This window comes from Molossus molossus, unplaced genomic scaffold (assembly GCF_014108415.1).
Source record: "Molossus molossus isolate mMolMol1 unplaced genomic scaffold, mMolMol1.p scaffold_m16_p_11, whole genome shotgun sequence".
NCBI classification, from domain to species: Eukaryota; Metazoa; Chordata; class Mammalia; order Chiroptera; family Molossidae; genus Molossus; species Molossus molossus.
The window spans coordinates 41,114,478-41,134,806 of NW_023425346.1; the positions used below are offsets into that span (position 1 = coordinate 41,114,478).

The 20,329-nt window shown below is 37.1% G+C and overlaps 1 protein-coding gene across 5 annotated transcripts in view; it reads right to left on the reverse strand.

Annotated features, from left to right (window-relative positions):
• Positions 1–20,329, reverse strand: part of WDSUB1 (WD repeat, sterile alpha motif and U-box domain containing 1) — a 61,192-nt gene that overhangs the window by 17,203 nt on the left and 23,660 nt on the right. For 3 of the 5 annotated variants that reach the window (XM_036254043.1, XM_036254046.1, XM_036254044.1), the window contains exon 9: positions 7,650–7,790. In XM_036254043.1, coding sequence (XP_036109936.1) covers positions 7,650–7,790 — 141 coding nt within the window. Of the gene's footprint in view, positions 1–2,840; positions 2,874–7,163; positions 7,211–7,649; positions 7,791–20,329 lie in introns of those variants that run through there. The other 2 variants (XM_036254047.1, XM_036254045.1) reach the window with 2 other exon arrangements.

Consider the following 20,329-nt stretch of genomic DNA (forward strand, 5'->3'; position numbering starts at 1 on the left):
GAACCTGGCAGAGGCGGCAGGGACACCTCGGAGAGCATGCTGAGGCTGGCAGCTGCTGGTTACAAAAAAGCAGTGCTGGGAACTCACAGGCCCAGAGACGCACTGACAGCCACATCTCACCATGGGTGTGATGTCTTGAGTCCAAGGTGACCCAGTCACAGAGGGACACTTACCTCCTCAGGAATATGGAACATTTTTTTCTTTTCTTTTTTTGAAATATGGGAAATTTTCAACAGCCAAATGATCCATCAGCTACCACGAGAAACAAGGTAGCTCAAAAAGAAAATGAAAAATCTCTAGAAACAAACTCAAACACATGGAAGACTGCAATTTAAATGACAGAGTATTCTAGATTGTAGTTCTGAAAAAACTCAGTGAGGTACAAGAAAACTCAGAAAGGCAATTCAATGCGTTCAGGAATAAAATCAACAAACAAAAAGAGTACTTTAACAAAGACACAAACTATAAAAGATGAAGCATGAATTCGAAAGCTTAGGAAATAGAGCAGATCAGATGGAGAAAGAATTCGTGAATTTGAAGATAGAAATCTAGAAATGACTCAAGTGGAAGAAGAGAGAGTTCAAAGTTTTTAAAAAAAGTCTGTAAGAACTGACCAGAAGGAGAAGAGAGGGAACAGGGAACAGAGAGCCTATTCAAACAAATATCAAGAAGTCCCCAAACCTAGGGAAAGAGCTGTACTCTCAAATCCAAGCGGCTAACAGAACACCAATTATTTCAATATGAAAGATTTTAATGAAGACACATTACATTAAAACTAAAAAATTAATGACAAAAAATGAATTTCAAGGTAGCTAGGGGAAAAAAGTCTCTGCCTATAAAGAAAGCTCTATTGGATTATCATTGAATTTTTCAGCAGAAATCTTACAAGCTAAGAGAGAGTAGAATCATATATTCAAAATATTGAAAGAGAGAAATACCAGCCAATAATATATCCAGCAAAGATATCCTTTAAATGTGAAGGAGAAATAAAGGCTTTTCCAGACAAACAAAAGCTGAGGGAATTTACCACAAGATCTGCATTACAAGAGATGCTGAAACAAGATGACAAAAAGACACAACTGTAAGATAACAGACAGAAGCAGGAAATTGCAACCCTATTTCAGAATAGGATATTAAATATTTAATTATAACATAAAGGTTAAAAGGAGTAAAAACAATTTTTTACTAGACAATAGCTTCTGCAATTTGGAAATGAATGCACAGCATAAAAAGGGATAATTTGTGACAAAAACATAAAAGGGGTAGGGGACAAGGACTGAACTTGCACAGGCAAATGAAGATAAGATGCAATAGAAGAAAAAGGACTACTGTGTGTATGAAACTTTTTTTTTTGCATAAACTTTATGGTAACCACAAAACAAAAATGAAGAACTAAGACACATCATTAATCTAAAATAAAAAAATCACAGGGAAAATGTCACAGAGCACCACCAAACTAAAATAACACAAAGAAACACAAGAGGAGAAACAATGGAGATATAGAACAACCAGAAAACAAAAGATAAAATGGCTGTAATAAGTCCTCCTATATCAATAATTGGCCTGAATGTAAATGGATTTAACTCACCAATTAAAAGGCAGAGTAGAGGAATGAATTAAAAAAACAACAACAACAAAAAAAACGATGAGAGCATCAGCCTGCGGTCCAGAGAGATCTGGGTTCGGTTCCCGCTAAGGGCACGTACCTAGGTTGCAGTTTGTCCCCAGCCCTGGTTGGGTCGTGCGGGTGGCAGCCACTCGATGTGTCCCTTTCACGTCGATGTTTTTCTCTCTCTCTTTCTCTTTCTCTCCCCCCCCCCCCCCAATCTATCTGAACAAGAAATGAAAAAAATGTCCTCAGGTGAGGATTAAAAAAATAAAATAAAAAAAAAACAAGACCCAACTACATGTTGCCTGCTGGAGACCCATCTAAGCTACAAGACAAACAGACTCAGAGTGAAGGGGTGGAAGATGATACTCCAAGCAAATGGCATCCACAGAGAAGTGGCTGTAGCCACACTTGCATCAGACAAAACAGATTTCAAGATAAAAAAGGTTAACAAGTGACAAAGATGGACATTTAATAATGATAAAGGGGACAATTCATCAAAAAGACATAACATTTATCAACATATATGTACCCAACCTGGGAACATCAAAATATATAAAACAACTGCTAACAGAGCTAAAGGGAAAAACTGACAAAAGTACAAGTATAGTAGCAGACATAAATATCCCACTGACAGTAATGAAATCAACCAAACAGAAAGTAAATAAGGAAATATCAGCCTAAAATGACACATTAGACCATACAGTGATACCTCGGTTCTCGAACATAATTCGTCAGGAGGACGGTCGAGAACCGAATTGTTCGAGAACCGAAGCAATGAAACCAATAAGAAAGCGTGACTCCACAAAGCGTGACTCTCTCTCTGCACTCACACTGATGACGCAAGCAAGGCGCGCTGGGCCGAATGAACGCCATTCGGCTCAACTCGGCTCATCTCGGAAGTTCGAGTTCCAAATATTTGTTCGGATTTCGAGACAAAAGTTTCTCGAATCTCCATTTGGTCGAAAACCGAGGCGTTCGAGAACCGAGGTATCACTGTATTTGTTATAAACATAATTGTTATTTACAGAGCTTTATATCCCAAAATGACAGAATATACATTTTTCTCAAGTGCATATGGAAAATTCTCAAGGATATACCATATGTTGAAGCACAAATACTGGTTTCAATAAATTTCAGAAGACTATAATCATATAAACATATTTTCCAACTACAATTATGAAATTGGAAATTACCTGCAATAAGAAAGCTGGAAAAACCACAAATATGTGCCGACTAGACAACATGCCACTGAACAACTATTCTGTCAAGGAAGATATCAAAAGGTTCAGAGACAAAAGAAAATGACAACAAATACAAAATTTGGGGGATGCAGCAAAAGTGGTACTAAGGGAAGTTTACTGCATCACAGGCCTACCTCAGGAAACAAGAAAAATCTCAAATAAACAATCTAACATTTCACCTTAAAAAACTAAAAAAGAAGAACAAAGCCCAAAGTTGGTAGAAACAAGAAAATAAAAATTAGAGTAGAGTGAAACAAAATAGAGAAAAAAAGACAATAGAAAAAAATTAATGAAACAGGGTTGGTTCTTTGAAAAGGAATAAAACTGACAAATCTCTGACTAGACTCACCAAGGAAAAAAAGAGAAAAGAATAAAATAAAATCAGAAATTAAAAAGGATTTTCAACAGACATCACAGAAATACAAAGGATGATACAGTAATACTATGAAAGGCCATATGCCACTAAATTTGATTACCTGGAAGAAATAGACAAACTCTTAGAAATATACAACCTTCCTAGACAGAACAATGAAGAATTGGAAAATCTAAATAGACTGATCAACAATCAGGAAATTCAAACAGCAATAAAAAACCAACCAAAAAAACAAAAGTCCAGAATCAAATGGCTTCTTCACTGGTAAATTCTACTGATCATTAAAAAAATTACTACGTATCCTTCTCAAAGTCTTTCAGAAATATTTAAGAAGAGGGAATACTTCTTAACTCATTCTATGAGGCCAACATTACCCTGATAGCAAAATCAGACAATAACAACACACACACAACTATAGGCCAATATCTATGATGAACACAGAAGCAGAAATCCTATTAAAAAAAAAAAAAACTTAGCAAATCAAATGCAACAATACATTAAAGAGAAATGTAAGGATATTCCATGTTCATGGATTGAAAGATTTAACATACTTAAAATGTCCATATTACTTAACGCAATATATGTATTTAATGCAATTCCCATCAAAATCCCAATGGCATTTTTCAAAGAAATGGAACAAAAATAATCATCAAATTTGTATGGAACTTCAAAGGACCTATGGAGCAATTCTGAGGAAAAAAGAACAAAGCTGGAGGAATCACATTCTCAGACTTCAAATTATACTACAAGGCTGCAATAATCAAAACAGCATGGTCTTGCCCTGGCCGGTTTGGCTCAGCGGTTAGAGCGTCGACCTGCGGTCCTGAGAGACCAGGGTTCGGTTCCCGCTAAGGGCGCGTACCTCGGTTGCAGTTTGTCCCCGGCCCTGGTCGGTCGTGCGGGTGGCAGCCACTCGATGTGTCCCTTTCACATCGATGTTTCTCTCTCTCTGTTCCTCTCTCTCCCTCCCACTCTACCTGAACAAAAAAATGGGAAAATGTCCTCGGGTAAGGATAAAGAAATAAAAAATAAATAATAATAAAAAAAACCCAGCATGGTCTTGGCAGAAAAATAGACACACAGATGAATGAACTAGAATTGAGAGCTAAATCCACACATATATGTGCCACTAATTTTCAACAAAGGAGCCAAAAATATACATTGGAGAAAGGAAAGCCTCTTCAATAAATGGTGGTGGGAAAATTGCCAAGCCACATACAATAGAATGAAACTAGAATGCTATCTGACACCATACACAAAAATTAACTCAAAATGGATTAAAAACATAAACATAAGACCTGAAACAATAAAACACATAGAAGAAAACATAGGCAGTAAATTTATGGACTTTGGTCTCAGAGGGGTTTTTGTGAACTTTACCCTAAATGCTAGGGAAGTAAAAGCAAAAATAAATGAATAGTACTACATCAAATTAAAGCTTCTGGAAAAAAGTCAATACAATAAAAGCTGCATAGCAAAAGAAACCATCAACAGAACAAAAGGGCAACCAACAAAATGGGAGAATATATTTGCAAACAATACTTCCAAAATATACAAATAACTCATATAACTCAACAACAAAAACAAACAATCAATGAAAAAATGGGCAGAAGCACTTTTCCCAAGACAACATACAGATGGCCAACAGATATGAAAAGATGCTCAACCTCACTAGCTATAAGGTAAATGCAAACCAAGCCACAATGATACATTATCTAACACCTGTTAGAATGGCTATTATCAGTAAGACAAGAAATAGCAAGTGTAGGAGAGGATGTGAAGAAAGAGAACCCTTGTACACTACTGGTGGTATTGTAAATTGATGCAGCCTCTATGAAAAACAGAAACAAAAACAAAAAGTATGGAGGCTCCTCAAAAAATTAAGACTAGAACTACCATTTGACCCGGCAATCCCTCTTCTAGGTACCTACCCCCAATATTTCAAAACACTTATTCATAAAAGATATATGTATCCCTATGTTCACTGCAGCATTATTCCCAATAGCCAAGTCATAGAAACAATTTAAGTGTCCTTTGACATATGACTAGATAAAGAAGACATGGTACATTTATACACAATGGAATAATACTCAGTCATAAAAAAAAAAAAAAAAAAAAAAAAAACTGAATGAATACTGAGAGTATCATGCAAAGTGAAATATGTCAGATGTAAAAGGACAAGGACCATATGATTTCACTAATATGTGGGATATAAAACAGAAAGCAAAGAACAAAAAACCAAACCAAAACAAAACTTATAGACAAAGACAACAGTATTACAGTTACCAGAGGGAAAGGGGGTGGAGGGAGAATGAAGAGGATAAAGGGAGCCAAATACAGGTGATGGAAGGAGACTAGACTCTGGGTGGTGAACACTCAATGCAATATACAGATGTTGTATTATAGAATTGTACACCTGAAACTTATATAATGTTACTGACCAATGTTACCCCAATAAATTCAATTTTTAAAAACTGATGAGATGGTTAAAGATACTAGGAAAAAAGAAAAAAAATGTATTGCCTCCCTAGCAATATAAGGAAAACAATTCCAAACCACCATTAAATTTGCAAAAAGAGAGTTATAAAATTCAATGATCACAAAATTGGAAAACCAGGTACACTTAAATATATTGCTATTAGCACTGTAAACATTTTTTTTAAATAGAAAACAATCTAATAACAAAATGAATAAAAACTATCAAGACTTCTTTTCATGTTCATAAAGTATAATTTGATTGGCTAATTCTGCTTTGGGACACACATGTCATGAAAATAGCCTGAAGAAATGGTAACAGCAGAAAAGAAAGGAGCACCAAGATGTGCAGCACTATTTACAATATAAAGATTTGCAAACTCATACATAATGCAAATAGAAGAGTAAAACAAAATGTAGCACTCACAATGGAAAAAAGTTATTAAAAAGGAAAATTATGCAGACTTAGTCAATATTCAGAAATATATATATAATAATGTTTTACTCCAAAATTTAAAAATACAACATAGATTCATTCATTACAACTATGTCAAGTATGTATGTCTGTGTTTACTGACAAAGATGAAAAATTAATGTGGAATGATGCAACTTTGTAATCTTTAAATTCTTATTTCGTAAGGTTGTTGAAATTCATGAAATTAAATATAAGAGATCTGGCCCTGGCCAGTTTGGCTCAGCGGTTAGAGCATCGGCCCATGGACCAGAGAGTCCTGGGTTCAGTTCTTGCAGTTTGTCCCTGGCCAAGGTTGGGGTTATGTGGGTGGCAACCAGTTGATGTGTCTCTCTCACATCGATGTTTCTCTCTCTTCCTCCCTCTCTTCCTCCCACTCTATCTGAAGATAAATGCAAAAATGTCTTTTTTTATGCATGTGAGATCTGAACAGTCTATCCTAAAAAACAATATTTTAACTTTACATTCCAGTAACCACACATTTCTCAAGTAATTTAAATAAAGCTTGTAAAACTTATTCCCTTTGCCTTGCATCTTATCCAATCCTACTCCATTCAAATTTATTTATTAAGAAATATACAATGTTGCCCTGGCCGGTTTGGCTCAGCGGTTAGAGCGTCGGCCTGCGGTACAGAGAGACCTGGGTTCGGTTCCCGCTAAGGGCACATACCTCGGTTGCAGTTTGTCCCCGGTCCTGGTTGGTCGTGCGGGTGGCAGCCACTCGATGTGTCCCTTCTCGTCGATGTTTCTCTCTCTCTCTCTCTTCCTCTCTCTCCCTCCCACTCTGTCTGAACGGAAAATGCAAAAATGTCCTCGGGTGAGGATAAAAAAAAAAAAAAGAAATATACAGTGTTCTGCCCAGCCAGTGTGGCTCAGGGAACTGAGCATCATCCCATGGACTGAGGTTCTGGTTCCATTCCTGGTCAGGGCACGTGTCCGGGTTGTGGGTTTGATCCCTGGTTGGGGGCATGCAGGAAGCAGCCAATTGATGTTTCTTCCTCACATCACTATTTCTATCTCTTTCTCCCTTTCTCGCTCTAAAAAATATAAATAAAAACAAATGTTCAATAATAGTTCACCTCAGATCTAATGAGTTTTTATTTATTTTTAAATTTTTTTCTTGATTTTAGAGAGAGAGGAAGGGAGAGGGAGAGAGACAGAAACATCGATGAGAGAGAACATTGATTGGCCACCTCCTGCATGCCCCCCACTGGGGATCGGGCCCACAACCTGGGCATGTGCCCTGACTGGGAATCGAACTGGCGACCTCTCAGTGCATGGGTCGATGCTCAACCACTGAGCCACACTGGCTGGGCTAGATCTAATGAGTTTTTTAAGAGGAAAAAATTACTTACAAGAAATAAAAGAGGAATTCTGAAATTTTTCCACATTTTAACCAACTTCTGTGAACTGTCTACATTATTTATTCATTTAGCAAAAAGTATACCCTGAAACTTAGAACAGAATCACACATACCTGATGCGATGACAGGATCTTGCATAAGCTCCCTGGTGATTGGACATATAAATTCATCAGGAATTTCAGAAGAAAGAGTTTTCACCTTTGTCCTGAGCTCTTCGATTTTCCTCAGAACTTTACTACGCAGCCCTAGAGAGTCTTAAAAAAAACAAACAAGAAACACATTCTTCTGTTAGGACTGGAGAATTACTGGTAACCTTTAGGCAAATCTTTAGCAAATAGAGGAAGACTTTATCTACTACAAGCAAAAATCGTCAGGAATATTGTTTACCACCTCAAACTATTTTCTTTATAAATCCTTTCATGAATTTCTGTAGTATAGAATACAGTATGGTTAATATAAAGCAGCCACTAATTTTTTATTCTAAACAATCTTAGATTCTGAAAGTTCCTCAAGAATTTTAGATTGCTAAACACAAATATGCTACACAAAATCAGAAAGGGCTCATTATTATTGGTTATTGAGACAAGAAAAAACTTTCCAAAAATTAATTTTTAAAGATGTTCAGCATAATAATGTAAACAACAGTATGGTGATTGCCACAGGGAATGGGGCTGGAAGGAGGAAGAATAGAAGGAATAAATGGTGATGGAAAGAGACTTGACTTGGGGTGGTAAACACACAATGCAATATATAGACAATGTATTGTAGAACTGCATACCTAAAACCTATATAATTAACCAATGTCACCCCAATAAATTCAATAAGAAATTCCATCTTATGTTTTAAACGTTATGAAATTGGATATATTATTTGCTAATTCTTGAATAAGACACAATCACAAATAAAGTTCATCTGTCCAAGACTGTACACAAGTTTCATTCATTTGTATTTTACTTTTCTCTTAAGTTTTTAAAATTCTTAATTTTTAATTTCAGGAAGTTTAGTGTTACTAGCTGTTTACATGTTTAGAATGAGCTGACAATTCTACTCTAGGTGAAGGTGTTTGGTGTGCCATAGGTAAAAAAAAAAAAATTACATTTCAGAATGCCCAATAGTTCCCATGAAAAGCCACACCAGCTTTCTTTCTGTTGGTGTTTATACACACCACTGAAAAGATTGCAGACACCTTTTCAAGGATGTTTGCAAACATCCTTGGAAGCTAGAGAAAGTGTCTCCCTTCCAGTCAGAGAGCAGATGTGTTTCCAGGTTAAGTAAAAAGATAATGTCCTTCTCTTGGGCTGGTTTGCTAGCACTCTCCTTATGATTGGTGTGGGTAGGTATATAGGAGCTTAAGGTTCCTCAGCTGTGACCCTAACACACATTGGCCCCACAAGACCCAGGGGGAAAGGGAAACAGATCTGAACATGAAGCTCATGCTTGCCTGCTGTGCCATCAGCTGTTTACATCTATTTGGGACTGCTTCACTGCTTTCCTGAGACTTCTTTCCTGTGTAATTCACTGAACCAAATTGAGGATTTGTTAAACGATTTTTAAAAGCACCACGTTTATAATTAGACAGTAGTCATCTCATTTTTAAAATTATTTTATTAATTTGTTTTTGTTACAGATGTTTCTCCTTTTTCCCCCATTGACAGCCTCCTCCCCATCCCCAGCTTTGTTGTCTTATGTCCATTGGTTATGCATACATGCATATAAGTTCTGTAATTTAACTCTTACCCCCCAACACCTCCTCTTCTGAGGTTTGTCAGTCTGTAATCTACCTCTATGTCTCTGGGTCAATTTTGTTCATCAGTTTGTTTAGTTCATTATATTCCACAAATAAGTGAGAGCATGTGGTATTTGTCTTTCTCTGCTTGGCTTATTTCAATTAACATAATACTCTCCAGGTCCCTCCATGTCATCTCAAATGATAAGAGATCTTTCTTAACAGCTGCATAGTATTCCACTGTGTACCTGTACCACAGCTTTTTTATCCACTCATCTACTGATGGACATTTGGGTTGTTTCCAGATTTTAGCTATTGTAAATAGTGCTATGAACATAGGGGTACATATATTTTCTGGTTGCTGTTTCAGGCTTCTTAGGGTATACTCCTAGAAGTGGGGTCACTGGGTCAAATGACACTTCAATTTTTAACTTTTTGAGGTAATACCATAGTGTTTTCCATAGTGGCTGCACCAGTCTGCATTCCCACCAGCAGTGCACAGGAGTCCCCTTTTCTCCACACCCTCGCCACCACTTGTTTGATAATTTGTTGATGGTGGCCATTCTGACAGGTGTGAAGTGATACCTCATAGTTGTTTTAATTTGTATCTCTCTGATGATTAGTGACGTTGAGCATTTTTTCACATTCTCTTGGTCATTTGTATGTCCTGCTTGGGGAGGTGTCTATTTAGGTCCTCTGCCCACTTTTTCATTGGGTTGTCTTTCTTTTGTTGAGCTGTAAGAATACTCCATATATTTTGGAAATTAACCCCTTATCCTGATGTATCACTGGCAATTATGGTCTCCCATATAGTGGGTTCCTTTTCCATTGTGGTGGTTGCTTCTTTTGCTGTGCAGAAGTTTTTGAGTTTGATGTAGTCCCATGTGTTCATTTTTTCCTTTGTTTCTGTTGCCTTAGGTGATGTATCAGTAAAAATTCTGCTGCCTATGATGTCTGAAATTTTGATGCCTACATTTTCTTCTAGAATTTTTATGGAGTCATGAGTTACATTTAAGTCTCTTATCCATTTTGAGTTTATTCTTGTGTATGGTGTAAGTTGGTGGTCTAGCTTCATTTTTTTTGCAAGTAGCTGTCCAATTTTCCCAACACCATTTATTGAAGAGACTGTCTTGACTCCACTGCATGCTCTTGCCACCTTTGTCAAATATTAAGCATATTGTCTTGGATCAATTTCTGGGTTCTCTGTTCTGTTCCATTGATCTGCCTGTTCTTGTGCCAGTACCAGGCTGTTTTGATTATAGTGGCTTTGTAGTATAACCTTATTATCTGGTAATGTGATCCCTCCTACTTTGTTCTTTTCTTTCAATATTGCTGTGGCTATTCAGGGTCTTTTTGGTTCCACATAAACTTTTGGAGTGTTTGTTCTAGTTCCGTGAAATATGTTGTTGATATTTTGATGGGGATTGCATTGAATCTATAGGTTGCTTTGGGTAGTATGGACATTTTAATGATGTTAATTCCTCCCATCTATGAACAAGATATATCTTCCCCTATTTCTTTTTTCAATAACCTGTAGTTTTCTGTGAAGAGGTCCTTTACTTCTCTGGTTAAGTTTATTTCAAGGTATCTTAATTTTTTTAAAACTTATATTTATTGTTGAATGTATTACAGATGTTCCTCATTTTTCCCCCATTGATGCCCTCCTCCCCATTTCCACCTTTCCCCACACTGTTGTCTGTGTCCACTGGTTATGCATATATACATATACGTTCTTTGGTTTATTTCTTCCCACTCCCATCCCCCTTCTCTTTGAACTTTGTCAGTCTAGCAACCAATTTGTACTTCTTAATCCCTTCATCTTTTTCACCCATTCTCCCAACCCCCCCTCCCATCTGGCAACCAACAAAATGTTCTCTGTATCTATGAGAATGTTTCTGTTCTGCCTGTTCATTTTGTTTGTAGATTCAATTGTCGATAGATATGTATTCATTGCCATTTTGTTTGTTCACATTTTTTATCTTTTTCTTCAAGAGCACCCTTCAACATTTCATATAATAATGGTTTGGTGGTGATGAACTCCTTTAGCTTTTCCTTGTCTGGGAAACTATATGGCCATCAATTCTAAATGACAGCTTTGCAAGATAGAGTAATCTTGGTTGTAGGTTCTTGCTTTTCATCACTCTGAATATTTCTTGCCACTCCCTTCTGGCCTGCAAAGTTTCTTTTGAGAAATCAGCTGACAGTCTTATGGAAACTCCCTTGTAGGTAACTAACTGCTTTTCCCTTGCTGCTTTTAAGATTCTCTCTTTGTATTGAACCTTGTGCATTTTGATGATGATATGTCTTTGAGCCTCTTGGGGTTCATCTTGTTTGGGCCTCTCTGCGCTTCCTGGACTTGTATGTCTGTTCCTTTCCCCAAGTTAGGGACGTTTTTCACCATTATGGTTTCAAATAGGTTTTTGATTTCTTGTTCTCTCTCTTTTCCTTCTGGCACCCCCAAGATGCTAATGTTGGTACACCTGAAGTTGTCCCAGATGCTCCTTATACTATCATCATTTTTTTTGAATTCTTTTTTCTTTTTGCTGTTCTGATTGGGTGTTTTTTGCTCCCTTATATTCCAAATCGATGATCTGCCTCTTGGCTTTACCTACTCTACTACTGAATCTGTGTAAATTATTCTTTATTTCAGTTTGTGCCTCGTTCATTTCTGACTGGTCCAATTTTATGCTCTTGAGGCCCTCACTAAGTTCACTGAGGTTCTCACTAAGTCCACTGAGCATCCTTATAAGCAGTGTCTTGAACTCAGCATCTGTTAGGTTGCTTATCCCCATTTCACTTAGTTCTTTTCCTGGAGTTTTGTTGTTCTTTCATTTGGGACCTGTTTCTTTGTCTCCTCATTCTGGCTGCCTCCCTGTGTTTGTTTCTTTGTATTACTTAATGAGAGGTATGGGGCTAGCTGAGACCAGTTGCTGCTTTTTTTTTTTTTTTATCCTCACCCGAGGATATTTTTCCATTTTTTTTTTGTACAGATAGAGTGGGAGGGAGAGAGAGGAAGGGAGAGACAGTGAGAAACATCGACGTGAAGGGACACATCGAGTGGCTGCCACCCGCACGACCAACCAGGGCCGGGGACAAACTGCAACCGAAGTACGTGCCCTTAGCGGGAACCGAACCCGGGTCTCTCCGGACCGTAGGCCGACGCTCTAACCGCTGAGCCAAACCGGCCAGGACTAGTTGCTGCTTTTTTGAAAGAATTTAGGAAAAACCTGAAGCTGGATCCAAGACAGGCCAATCCTATGGTAAAGCAACTGGCAACAGCTTGGGTGGGCCTGAAAGTTGGGTGGGCCAGGCCTCAGGGAGTCACCAGGGTGGGGCTACCAGTGTGAGCCAGGTTGCTGGAGTCCCAGATATGGAGGCAGTCTGCCATGCCAGGGAAGGGCTCACCAAAGGAACAAAGGCCTCTGACAGCACATCTGTCCAGGAGAAAGCTGTCTCTCCAGCCCACGCTCCAATGCCAAACAACTCAGTTCTTCCCCATATGTCTCTGGTGACTTTCAAGCTGCCTCCCCCACACTGGAGCCTGCAGGTTGCGAATCCAAGTCCATGTGTGGGCCCTTTAAGAGGAGCTGCCTGGGGCTCCAGCTACCTCAGCCTCAGTTCCCAATGGTTTTTCCAGCAAGAAGTTATGGGGACTTCTCTTCCTTGCACTGGAACCCTGAGCTGGGTGCCTGGTGTAGGATGGGGACCCCTCAGTCCTCAGGGAGAACCTTCCCAGCTGAGGTGTCCTCCTAATTCTTTTTCATCACCTGTGGGTATGGAACCAGCCTGTCACGCTTCCACCACACCTACCAGTCTCAATGCGGCTTCTTTAATTCTATAGTTGTAGAACTTCCATTCAGCTCCATTTCAGTCCGTTTTGAATGATGGTTGTTCTGTAGTTTAGTTGTAACTTTGATGTGGTTGTGGGAGGACGTGATACCATGTTTACTTACGCCACCATCTTGACCAGAAGTCCTGGTCAAGTAATCTTAATTACTTTGCTGCAATGATAAATGGGATTTTTTTTTTAGTTTCTCTTTCTGTGAGTTCATCATTGGTGTATAAGAATGCCATCGATTTCTTGACGTTAATTTAGTATCCTACTACTTTGCCAAATTCATTTAACGCCAATAGATTTTTGATGGAGCCTTTAGGGTTTTCTTAGTACAATATCATGTCATCTGCAAATAATGACAGTTTCACTTCCTCCTTTCCAATTTGTATTCCTTTTATTTTTTCTTCGTGTCTAATTGCTGTGGCTAAGACTTCCAGTACTATGTTGAATAAGAGTGGTGAAAGTGGGCATTCCTGTCTTGTTCCCGTTCTTAAGGGGAATGCTTTTAGTTTTTGCCCATTGAGTATGATGTTGGCTGTAGGCTTTTCATATATAGCTTTTATTATGTTAAGATATGATTCTTCTATTTCCACATTGCTGAGTGTTTTTATCAGAAATGGGTGCTGGATTTTGTTGAATACTTTTTTAGCATCTGTTGATATAATCATATGGTTTTTATCATTCATTTTGTTTATGTGGCATATCACATTTATTGATTTGTGACTACTGTACCATCTTTGCATCCCTGTGATGAATCCATTTAGTTATGGTGAATAAATTGTTGATGTATTGCTGGATCCGATTTACTAACATTTTGTTAAGGATTTTGGAATCTGTGTTCATCAGTAGTCATCTCATTTAAAAAAATAATTATACAACATCTAATAAGAGAAGAATATAGAAACATTTAATATTCTGAAAAATATGTATTTCCCATTCTGTACAAAATATTATACATTTGTTAATATTTAGAATCTTTATATTATTTATAAGAGAATATAGAAAGCCTATTTCAAAATGTCCCAGATAGCCCTGGCCAGTTTGGCTCAGAGGTTAGAGCATCAGCCCACAGACCAGAGTGTCCCGGGTGCAGTTCCCGCTAAGGGCACGTACCTCGGTTGCAGTTTGGCCCCGGTTGGGGTTGTGCAGGTGGCAACCTGTCAATGTGTCTCTCTCACATCAATGCTTCTGTCTCTCTCTCTCTTCCTCCCTCTCTATCTGAAGATAAATGCAAAAATGTCCTCGGGCGAGGATAAAAAAAAATGTCCTAGGTAAGAAAAAGTTAAATTGTGTGTTATCCTTGTCCAATTTTAATATCATTTTTAAAAAGGGAAGCAGTTACCAAGTCAAATCCACAGAATTTAACCAGAAAAAAAATATTTTGTGACTGGGATTTGGGAGTACGTGTTGTTAAACTGAACTGCTCAGAAAGAAAGGACCCTTACCAGCTAAATGGGCAATATTTAGCTATATAGGCATACCTTCGAGATAAGAATTTCTGATTATTTATCTGGCGATCAGAATAGAATTCTATTACTATTAATTATTTTTACTATGTTACTCTTCTATTTTCAAACATTCATTGAAATCTGAGATTAATTTACATTGTCAAGTGTTTCTGCAAGAAAGGTACTGTTAAGATTTTTTGTGAGAGAGTAGCAAGTAATCAACTAATGAAGATGTTAAATTCACCAGAACTTTAAAAAATAATAACTACACTGTATTTACTTTGAGAAAGAAAGAGTAAATTATAAAACAAATAAGTTATTAAAGATACAAAAATAACTTTCACAGTATGGCCTGGGTACAAAACCATCTAAACCCTAAGTATTTTCACAAAATCAGCATTCTGTTAACTTCTTAAAAGGCCATGAGCCTCCAAGAGATTTAAGTAGATTCATATACTATCTTTACAATGTAAGAAAAGTATAATACTATATTTTAAAATGGTCTTCTGAACAAACATTGTTATTTGACTCTTTGTTAACAATAAATCTCACTAGGGATATCCTATTTCCTAAGTTTTCTGGTTAATTAAGATTTTACTATAGCATATTGATGTTTATTATGTTTATTGAGCATGACACTAAGACTTCAAACTGTTTTTGATAAGAAGATAGTATCCAGAATACATAAACAACTCGACAATAAAAAGACAAATAAACCAATTTAAAAAGGGCAAAGAATACACTAATAATGAACAGTCAGAAACAAAAAAATCTCATTTACTATCACAACAACAACAAAAATAAACTTAACCAAGAAAGTAAAAGACCTGTTCTCAGAAAATTACAGGACACTGAAAAAACAAACAGAAGAAGATATAAAAAGGTGGAGACATATACCATGTTCATGGATCAGGAAAATCAACATCATTAAAATGTCCATACAACCCAAAGTAATCTACAGATTCAATGCAACCCCTATTAAGGTACCAATGGTATATTTCACAGATCTAGAACAAACACTTCACAAGTTTATATGGAACCATAATAGACCATAAATAGCCACAGCAATTTTGAAAAAGAAGAACAAAGTGGGAGGGATCACAATACCAGTTATACTACAAAGCCATTGTAATCAGAACAGTCTGGTACTGGCACAAGAACAGACATGTAGATCAATGGAACAGAACAGAGAACCCAGATATATCGACCCAAGACATATGCACAATTAATATTCAACAAAGGAAGCAAGAGCATATAATGAAGAAAAAACAGTCTCTGCAATAAACGGTGTTGTGAAAATTGGACTATATGCAAAAAAATAAAATTAGACTAACTTACAACGTACACAAGAATAAACTCAAAATGGATAAAAGACTTAAATGTAACCTGTGAAACCACAAAAATCCTAAAAGAAAATATAGGCAAAAAAATCTCAGACATCATATGTAGTTGAATTTTCACTGATCTATCACCTACGGCAAAAGAAACAAAGGAAAAAATTAATAAATGGGACTACATCAAAATTAAAAGCTTCTGCGTGGCAAAAGAAACCAGCAACAAAATGAAAAGGGAACCCATTCCCTGGGAGAACATATTTGTCAATGATACATCGGATAAAGGGTTAATATCCAAAATATATAGAGTACTCATACAGCTCAACAAAAGGAAGACAAACTATCCAATAAAAAGGGGCGGAGGACCTGAATAGACACTTCTCCAAACAGAACATACAAAAGGCCAGAAGACATATGAAAAAAATGCTCATCATCTCTAATCCTCAGAGAGATGCAAATTAAAACAACCATGAGATATCACCTCACACCTGCCAGAATGGCTACCATCATCAAATCCTCAAACTACAAATGCTGGCAAGGATGTGGAGAAAAGGGTACCCTAGCACATTGCTGGTGGGAATGCAGTATGGAAAACAGTATGGTGTTTCCTCAGAAAATAAAAAATGGAACTGCCATTCATCCCAATGATCTTACTTCTTGGAATACAGTATATCCTAAGAAGCCTGAAACACCAATCAGCAAGAATATATGCACCCCTTTGCTCCTAGCAGCGCTATATAAGAGCTAAGATCTGGAAACAGCTCAAATGCCCATCAGTAGATGAGTGGATTAAAAAACTGCACTACAGCCCTGGCGAGTTTGGCTCAGTGGTTAGAGCATTGGCCTGCGGTCCCAAGAGACCTGGGTTCGGTTCCTGCTAAGGGCGCATGCCTCGGTTGCAGTTTGTTCCCAGCCCCGGTTGGTCGAGCAGGTGGCAGCCATTCCATGTGTCCCTTTCACATGGATGTTTCTCTCTTTCTCTGTTCCTCTCTCTCCCTCCCACTCTACCTGAACAAAAGGTGGAAAAATGTCCTCGGGTGAGGATAAAACAAACAAAAAAAACTGCAGTACATTTATACAATGCAATACTATGCAGCTTAAGAAAGAGAGATATCTTACTCTTTGAGAAGACATGGAGGGACCTGGAAAGTTATTGTGTTAAGTGAAATAAGCCAGTCAGAGAAAGACAAGTACCATATGATCTCATTTATTTGTGGAACATTAATGAACAAAATAAGCTGTTGACCAAGAGAGATCCAGAATCATGGAAGTAGGGAACAGACTGACAAACCTCAGAGGGATGGGGGTGAGAGGAGTGGGAACAGATAAACCAAAGAACTTATATGCATATATGCACAACCAAATGACACAGACATTAGGCTGGGGAAGGCAGGAGGGGGGTGGGAGTGGGAAGGAGAGGGTCAATGGGGAATTAAGGGAGACATCTGTAATATTTTCAACAATTTAAAAAAAAAGGTCAAAGTATCCATATAGACATTTCTTTCAGAAGATACACAAATTGCCAATAAGCACTTGAAAGGATGCGCCACGTGATTAGGTAAATGTCAATCAAAACCACAGTGAAATATCATTTCACATCTGGTGGGATGGCTAGGATCAGAAAGACAGGTAATAACAGGCATTGACAAAGATAAAAAAAAAATTGGGAACCTCACACATTGCTGGTTGGAACTGAAAATGGTACAACTGCTTTGAAAGAGTCTGGCAGGTCCTCAAAATGTTGAATGTAAAGTTATTTGACTCCCAATTATACCCAAGATAATTGAAAACATATACTCACATAAAAACTCAGACATATATGTTCATAGAAGCATCATAGATAATAGCCAAGTGGAAGCAACCCAAATGTCCATCAAGTGATGAACGGATAAACAAAATGTGGTATAGCCATAATACAATGGAATATGTTCAACCATAAAAAGGCATGAATGAAACCTGAAAGTATTGTTAAATAAAAGAAGCCAGATATAATCAAATGGCCAAGAGACGTATAAAAAAATGCTCAATTTCACTAATCATCAGAGATACAAATTAAAAACAACTATGAGGTATCTTTGCACACTTGCCAGAATGGCTGCCATCAACAAATCATCAAACAAGTACTAGTGAGGGTGTGGAGAAAAGGGGACTCTAGTACACTGCTGGTGGAATGCAGACTGGTGCAGCCACTATGGAAAACAATATGGGGTTTCCTCAAAAATTTAAAATGTAACTGCCATTTGACCCAGTGATTCCACTTCTGGGAATATATCCTAAGAAGCCTGAAACACCAATCAGAAAGAATATATGCACCCCTATGTTCAATAGCAGCACTATTTACAATAGCTAAAATCTGGAAACAGCCCAAGTGTCCACCAGTAAATGAATGGATAAAACAAAAAGCTGTGATACACTAACACAATGGAATACTATGCGGCTGTCAATGGGCCGGGGCGGGGGGGGGGGGGGGGGGGGATATCTGTAATACTTTCAACAATGAAGATTGAAAAAATAAAGAAGCTAGATACAAAAGACCACTTATTATATGGTTTGTTTAAAAGAAATGTCAAAGATAGGCAAATCCATAGAGACAAAAAATAGATTATAGATTTATGGTTGCCAGAGGCTAGAAAAAGAAGAGATTAGGGTTCTTTTGGAGGGTCAAACATTTTCTGAAATTAGAGGGTGATGTATATACTATAAACCACTGAATTTTATTTTTAAGAAAAAATGACTTGAACAATGAAGATTACCAAAAAATTGTTGAAACCGAAAAAGACCTGAAAAAAAAAATTAGAAAAAATATTGTCTTAAGGATTAGAAAATTAAATATTGTTAAGATGACAATAATCCTCAAATTGATCTACAAATTCAATACAGTCCTTGTAAATATCAAGTACCTTTTATGCAGAAATTAAAATTTTACATAAAATTCATATGGAAATGCAAAGGACCCAGAGTAGCAAAACCAACCTTAAAAAATAAAAACAAAGATGGAGAACACATACTTTTCAATTTCAAAACTTACTACAAATCTACAGTAATTAAGACTGTGTGGTACTAGTATAATAGACGATTAGATCAATGAAATAGACTTAAGAGTCCAGAAATAAATCCTCACATTTATGGTCAGTTGCTTTTCAACAACGTGCCAAGATAATTCAAATGGGAAAGAACAGTCTTTTTAACAAATGGGGCTGGGACAACTCAAACCCACATCTAAAAGAATGAAGCTGGACCTCTACTTTATAACATAAAAATAAAGTAAAAATTGATCACAAACCTAAATCTAAGAGCTAAAACTATAAAAGCCATATAAGAAAACATAGGTATAAATCTTTGAGACTTGGGATTAGGCAATGGTTTCTTAGATACTACACCTACATACAGGACATGTAACAAAAGAAAAAAAATAGACTGGACTTCATAAAACTTTATTTTTAATATGTTTTTATTGATTTTTTAGAGCATGATAGGAAGGTAGAGAGAGTTTCATAGAAACACTGATGTGAGAGAGGAACACTGATCGGCTGCCTCCTGCACGCCCCACACCCTAGATGGAGCCCAAAACCCGGGCATGTGCCTGGACTGGGAATTGAACCAGGACCTCTCAGTCCATGGGACGATGCTCAATCCTCTGAGCCACACCGTCCAGGCAGGACTTCATCAAAATTTAAAACTTTTATGTAGTACAGGGAGAAATTATTTACAAATCATACGTTTGATAGGAGTCTAGTATCCAACTTTATATAAAAACAACTCAACTATATAAAGACAAATAACCTAGTTTTTTTTTTTTTTCTTGCTAACCTAGTTTTTAATATGGGCAAAGGATCTGAACAGACATTTCTCCAAAGAATATATACAAATAGCCAACAAGCACACTAATCATCAGGAAAATGCATATCAAAACCACAATGAGAAACCACCAGGATGGCTACAATTTTAAAAAACAAATAACAAGTGTTGATGACTTGGAAAAACTGGAATCCTCATACAGTACTAGTGAGAATGTAAAAATAGTCTGGCAGTTCCTCAAATGTAAGCACAGAGTTACCATCTGACCTACCAATTCCATTCCTAATTACACACCCAAGAAAATTGCAAACAGATGCCCACTCAACTTGTGCATGAATTTTCTAGCAGCATTATTCATAATAGCTAAGAAATTGAAATAATCTAAATCCAATCAACTGAAGAATGGATAAAAAGTGAGAAATGTATGCAATGGAATATTATTCAGTCATGAAAAGAAATGAAGTACTAATGTATGCTACAACATGCATAAACCTTGAAAACCTGCTAAATAAAAGAGACCAGACACAAAAGGCCATATATTGTATGATTCTATTTATATAAAATGTCAAGCATAGGCAAATCCCCCCAAAAAAAGAATAGGCAAATCCTTAGAGACAGAAAGTAGATTAGGTCACCAGGGACTACAGAGAAA